At 43.8% G+C, this 6501-nt stretch overlaps 1 protein-coding gene across 1 annotated transcript; it reads left to right on the top strand.

Annotated features, from left to right (window-relative positions):
• The first annotated feature begins 4147 nt into the window (after nt 1-4147).
• Nucleotides 4148-5400, top strand: LOC109484789. The gene is made up of 2 exons (XM_019788153.1): nt 4148-4686; nt 4845-5400. The coding sequence occupies exons 1-2, from the start codon at nt 4148-4150 to the stop codon at nt 5398-5400; spliced, it is 1095 nt and encodes a 364-aa protein (XP_019643712.1).
• The last annotated feature ends 1101 nt before the right edge of the window (nt 5401-6501 follow it).

Raw genomic sequence — 6501 nt, 5'->3', positions numbered from 1 at the left:
AACAACAATCCCATCTACACCACCCCTGCCACCTCCACTCCCAACAACCCCATCTACACTACCCCCGCCGCCCCCACTCCCAACAACAACCCCATCTACACCACCCCTGCCACCACCACTCCCAACAACAACCCCATCTACACCGCCTCTGCCACCCCCACTCCCAACAACAACCCTGTCTACACCACCCCTACCACCTCCACTCCCAACAACAATCCCATCTACACCACCCCTGCCAATACAACCCAGACGACAATATCAAAACGCAAACCGCTGTGATTGTTCTGTACAACAAGAAAATAAACACTTTTGAATGAAATGAAACTGAATAAGTCTTTTTATTTAATATATGACTGTTCTTATGTACACTTTAGAGTTCCTAAGCAAAAAGAATCAGCAATGAGAAATTTGCAAGTACATCTCCCAACAGCCAGGGGTCGCTTCTGTTGTTGGCTTTGATGTTTCACCTGACTTCGTTAGGTAATTCATATTTTCCCATATGATTTATAAAATGCATATTTGTAGCATATCATTTTTTTTTGTTATTCAAGGAGACAATAGTACACAGGAAAGGACGACGACAAAGTGGCCACCTTCCCCAGTTGTGTTCGACTTATATTCTAGCCGCTACTTGTACATTGAAAATAAAATGTTTGACTAGTCACTAAAAACTATACACATGCAATAGCTTTGGGAAACGTGAGTCCAAACTCCTCCCCCAGTGGTAGAATGTATAAAGAACATGGAAAACTAAAAACGTTTTGTAGCCTGTGTGGCTAACATGATTTTGCAGTTTGTGAATTTGATGAATTGAGACAGAAGAAAAGGTCATAAGGTGATACCTGGCTATTTATCGTCGAGAAAGTATTGATTTGTAGTTTGACAGAAAAAGGCACGTTGTTGCCATGTTTTATTCTTCTGGGGAAGCAAGCACGCACGCACGCACGTATGTAGTAGGTTCCGCATTTACACGAATAGAAATAGAAAGAGGAGAATTGAAAAGTCAAAAACAGAAAAAAAGCTGATTCAGGATAATGTATAGCTTGTACTATAGTAGTCTGTATCTTGTCCCTTAAAATACATTTTCACACATAGGAGACCATAGCCTTTAGATCGACTCTCAACCTTCCCCAGACCATGGTTAGGAGTTGGTTGAGAGCAAAGTCTACTGTGGTTGGCGGTTGGTCTGTGAGTTAGGCTACTTATCGGCACCTGCGCAAGCTGAATGTTTCAAAATGTGTAAAACATCGGGAGTGATTTGGTTATGAAACCGTTGAGAAAAGCTTGGGGATAATTTAGCTGTGGTCGTGGCGTGCTAAGAAGCCACTGTTGAGGAGGGAGTTAAATGTCTGTGGCTAGAATACGGGATTGTTGAAAGTGGTAGGAAGTAGGTCCGAAATAGCCTCTACCAGGCACCACGAATCGCTGGAACAATAGTAAAAATAGGCCGAAATAAAGGGATAGTATTCCAGAGAAGATCCCGGGCTATAGAAGATCCAATTTGCGACCCACGTCAATCCATTTAAGCCCTCTAAGTTATCGTGTTTACTCACACACACACACACACACACACACACACACACACACACACACACACACACACATATATACACACACAGCACACACACACACACACACACACACAGACGCACAAAAGAACGCCTCTGAAAACATAACCTTCTGGGTCGCGAATTGGATCTTCTGTGGCAAGGGGTCTTCTTTGCCAAAATCTACTATTTTTCCAGCGATCCGCGGAGCCTGGTAGAGGTTACGTCCGAAATCCTTTGAGATCGGTAGCGGTTAAATCTTGTACTGGTTGTGAAACAGTTGTGCCATAATCGCCGCGAAAGAGGCGTGGCCTAAAACTTGTCAGATTGCTCCGAACCTACCGCGAACAAGCCGAGGTCAGGGAAAGGTCATGCCTGTGTGACAGGGAATTACACGGAGAATGGCCTATATTGTATATGGTAGTGTGTTTCTTCTCACTAACAATGGTCAGCCTTCAGGACGGTACTTTTATATATTGCCATAGGAACACATGCTTAAATACACTGAAATAAATTTTTTCTGCACCAGGCAGCCACAATGGTCTGCTTCCCAAATACAGAAAGTAAACAGGGGGTCTACTTGGTCAAATTCCCGCCACAGCTGATGATAGTAAACAAAACCTTGGCAAAACCTACTTTTGACCTAATTTTCTGATGTATCCATCCGCCCTGGGCAGGCCAGACCTCATCACTCATTATGCCCTCATTATGCCCACTAAACTGGTGAAATGAACCAAATTTGACCAAAGTAGGAAAATTTACACGCTATCTGTTCCTCCTAGCCAAAAAATCTCCAAGCTGGACCAAAATTTTCAAGAGAAAAAAGGATTTTCAAAGATATTAACTAGGAACTACAATTTTTTGGGCCTCTACTGCGCAACGCATTTGTGGTGTCTGTCCTTCAGACCATGTTTGTCTTCAGCCCATGTTTTGTAATTTCGGCACTGCAACTCATCGATCACACTTCGTCTGGTAAGCCAATGGTTCAATATAAAATAGTTTTTCTAGAAGTTCTGGATTGAGGAATTATAAGTTAACCCTTGGGTATTTGAGAACAGAGCTCTATGTACATGTACTGTACATGTGCGAGAATCGTAGCAACATGTTTGTCGAAGTCATAAATCATGTAAAAAGATTAGTCTCCACCAGACTTCTTTTGCGAGGTGAATAAATCGACGAAATCGGTCTAAAAAGGGTATTAATTGGCCAGAGAAGCTCCATTTGCCCGCCGAGAAATGGGGGAATGGAGCTTCTCTGGCCGGCTACCTTCCCTGGCCAATTGATACCCTTTTTAGGCCGATTTCTTCGATTTATTCACCCCACAAAAGACGTCTGGTGGAGACTATAAAAAGATAGCTTAGAAGCATAGTGGTACGGTGCAATATTATGTACAGGGCATGGATAGTAGGAGTAAATACTGATGCGATATCCAATGTTTTCGTTAGAAGTCAAACCGTCATGGTGTGGTATTTGGGGGGAGGGGGCAGCACACGTGTAGAGTAGAACGGTTGGGGTGGCACCGGACAGCAACGATATATCGGGCTGCAAAACCGCATCATGACAGTGACTACTGTCATTTCACGCGGGGAAACATTTGTACAACATACAGTATTACACGAGTGATTCAGACAACGTGACAAATAATGTCTCAGGAGATTTAGATTCACTTGGATGTAAGGAATAAGATGACACACCGGGGGTCTCATTTTTTTAACGGTTTCGCTCAATGCAAGGCCAATTATTTTTGGCCACTTCTAGGCATAGAGCTAGAGGTACGTAAGTGAGTATAATGTAGTTATGTCAGGAGATGGCGGTGGACCTTTGTTTTGAAGCTTTGTGGATTGTAATCGGACGGAAAGCAGCTGTTTGGAAGAGAGTTCCATAATTTTGCAGTCCGGGGAAAGAAGCTGTTGTTGTAAAATGACTTGGAAACAGGTATGTTGACGATGTATTGGTGAGAACTGGAAGAGAACCTAGTGGCACGCTGAAAGGTTCTGAGCGGCGGAACAAGAAGTGCAAGTTCTCCTGAACATCGACCGTGAAAATATCTGTAGAAAATGGACAGGGATGCGACATTGCGTCTGTGTGAGAGGGAAGGTAGCTGAAAGTAGGCATGGCACACCAAATTTAATTTCGTTGGTAGTTTGCGAACGGCGACATGTTAAAGCCGGTTTAAAGACTGTTACTGCTTTGCTCGCCCCCATGTTCCAATGCGGAAACGGGCCTACTAAAAGGCCACTTCGTTAGAGGTTCTAACACTCATATTTTTTTTTCCTTTTTGTAAAGCTTTACTTCTTATGTATGATACTATGTGGTAGACGTGTGACTGCTTGATGCAGGTCGTATATTTCTGGACACGAGCCGCTGGTACGGAGTGACCCTCTTCAGCGCCATCATTATTCAGTATGGGGGAAATTCTGTTTTTTTGGCAACGACTTTTCCTTTCTTTATACCATTGAGTTGATGGAAAATTTTGAATTGTTTCGAATAGAGGTGTGCTATCCTTGATTGCATATATCGTGCAAATGGAGTCATAATTGATTGTCAAGAACACCACTGATGTCTTCTTTTCCACCCACAGTTTGACACCACTCTACATCATGGGACTCACGGAGCTTGCTCAGGCCGGAGAAGGGGTCTTTTTCGCCCTCATAGCCGCCGTCGGGTTCTCGGTGTTCCCGGTCCTCGCCAGGATGGCGGCTAACGCAGGGGTTCCTGACTTCCAGGTCGTCCTCGTGAACGAACTCACCAACGCCGCGGTCTTTTTACCTTCACTGCTCATCTGTAGAGCGCCGCTGACGGGTCAGAATAGCAAACAGACGCTGGGTTTTATCTGTACGGGCGTGTCGAGGGTCTGTTCTACAACCATGACGGTTCTGTCGGGCTTGTACATCCATCCTGCAGCCACGCTGACCATCAGTAACGGCAGCAGCCCGCTCTTCGCCGTTGTTCTGTCCAGGTTGGTGCTGAAGGAGCGCGCAGGCTGGGTGAACATCGCCGGCGTGGCGGTGCAGGTAGCCGCGGTCGGACTCGTGGCATGGGGGACCCACCTGCGAACAACTGAGCATTGGAACGTAACCACAAACATCACAACGACAACAATGGCCACAAACATCACAACAACAACAATGGCCACAAACATCACAACAACAACAATGGCCACAAACATCACAACAACAACAATGGCCACAAACATCACAACGACAACAATGGCCACAAACATCACAACAACAACAATGGCCACAAACATCACAACAACAACAATGGCCACAAACATCACAACAACAATGACTATGGCACCATCCGAAACAGCGCTACTCATGACTACATCATCGGCGTTGTACTAGGCCTTGTCGGGACACTGGGACTGAGTACAACCAACGTTCTTATCAGAAAGTTTCTTATGAAAGTTTCCCAGCTCACTGTCCTGGCTTACGTTGAAAGCCTGGGTTTTCTACTGGTATTCCCAGCAATGTACATAATCAACACACCGAAGTGGGACGTGGAAATTTATATCGTTTGCATATTGTTAGGCCAGGGTATAACGTACACCGTCTCCATCGCTTGTTTGTATCGGAGTTTGAAGCTCCAGAAGGCCAGCACGGTGGAAATTTTACGGGGCTTGTCAGTCGCTTTAGCTTACGTTTTTCAGTACTTGATACTTGGTGTTGTCGCACTATTGGTAGAGTATGTCGGTGCGATGATTATTATTGTATCTATTGTCATTGTTGCTGGGTATAAGTGGTATAAGGCCTGCAAAACAGATACCTATGATGTTGAAACACAAACGACGAGTATCTATACTGTAAGCGCCACGGTTAGTCAGGGAGTACAAAATCCAGGTGTACGCTGACCATACCCTGTGTGCCCTGTGATACATGTCTTTTTTAAGTTCTTTTTTTTATTCATTTTCATAATAACAACAACAATTATAATAATCATGGCACGACAAATAAAGATTACTGATGAACATGTGAAACCACAAAATTAATACATAAAACTGGGAACAATATTGAACGTAACATATCGTGAGAAATTAATGAGAATCCCCAATGTACAAAATAAACAATGACTGAAAGAACTTAAATCGAAATAATATGTAGTTTCCCCAACTTCTCAATATGTTTAGGCATTTTATCTAGTCTTTGTGCAATGATACATTCTAATCTTTGAAAATAGGAGACATAAGAGATAGAACCAGGTAATTCTAATTTCCTATGGTGATAGCTGAAAATATAAATTTTACCAGGAAGAATAATGAGGTTTGATAGAGCTGGGCAACGATCACTCAAATCGCCAAAGATAATGCTTTCATTTGCAAATGATTAGTGATGCCTACTCTTCAGTGATGCCTGTCTTTCAAACGAAATATCGATGTGGAAAAGCCAATTGGATGTCTTATTTAAAGTTAAAACTTTTGGTCCAACACAAAAAAAAATTCTCTCACCTAGAGCTTTCGACCAGTCACTCTGGTCTTCCTCGGTAGACTGACCAAGTGAAGCTTGTCACGTGGCTTCTTTGAAGTGTGACATCAACACTGGGTCAAAGGTATCTGGTAGACGATGTTGGCCACCGTAGTGGTTCAATGTAGGGTGATGGGCCCTGATGTATATGGCTTCCTTCACCCCTCTCAGGAAATAGTCTTGTTCAGTGTCTAAAATCCTTACAGTGTCAAGTGAAACAAAATGTCCGGGTAACTCTATGTGGATGTGTTGAGACACCTCTGAACTGGCAGATCTAGGCCGTGTATGTTCTTGAAACCTGGCTTTTAGAGACCTCTCTGTTTCCCCAATGTACGTTTCCTGGCAGGTCCCTTGTTGTTTTTGCCCTGGCAGGGGATGTGGTAGATGACACCACACTTCTTCTCTTTGGGGGTTTTGTCCTTGGGTGCAACAAGAATGTGTCTTGTGACTGGTCGAAAGCTCTCGGTGAGAGAATTTTTTTTGTGTTGGAC

The sequence above is a fragment of the Branchiostoma belcheri genome, unplaced genomic scaffold (assembly GCF_001625305.1).
Source record: "Branchiostoma belcheri isolate BF01 breed outbred unplaced genomic scaffold, Haploidv18h27 scaffold70, whole genome shotgun sequence".
Taxonomy (NCBI): Eukaryota; Metazoa; Chordata; class Leptocardii; order Amphioxiformes; family Branchiostomatidae; genus Branchiostoma; species Branchiostoma belcheri.
This window is presented reverse-complemented; position numbering and strand designations above follow the sequence as displayed.

Coding starts and splice junctions, on each gene's coding strand:
- LOC109484789 (XM_019788153.1), top strand. CDS start 4,148: ATGGGACTCACGGAGCTTGCTCAGGCCGGAGAAGGGGTCTTTTTCGCC. Junction 4,687..4,844: donor ACAACAACAATGGCCACAAA/CATCACAACAAC, acceptor CAATGACTATGG/CACCATCCGAAACAGCGCTA.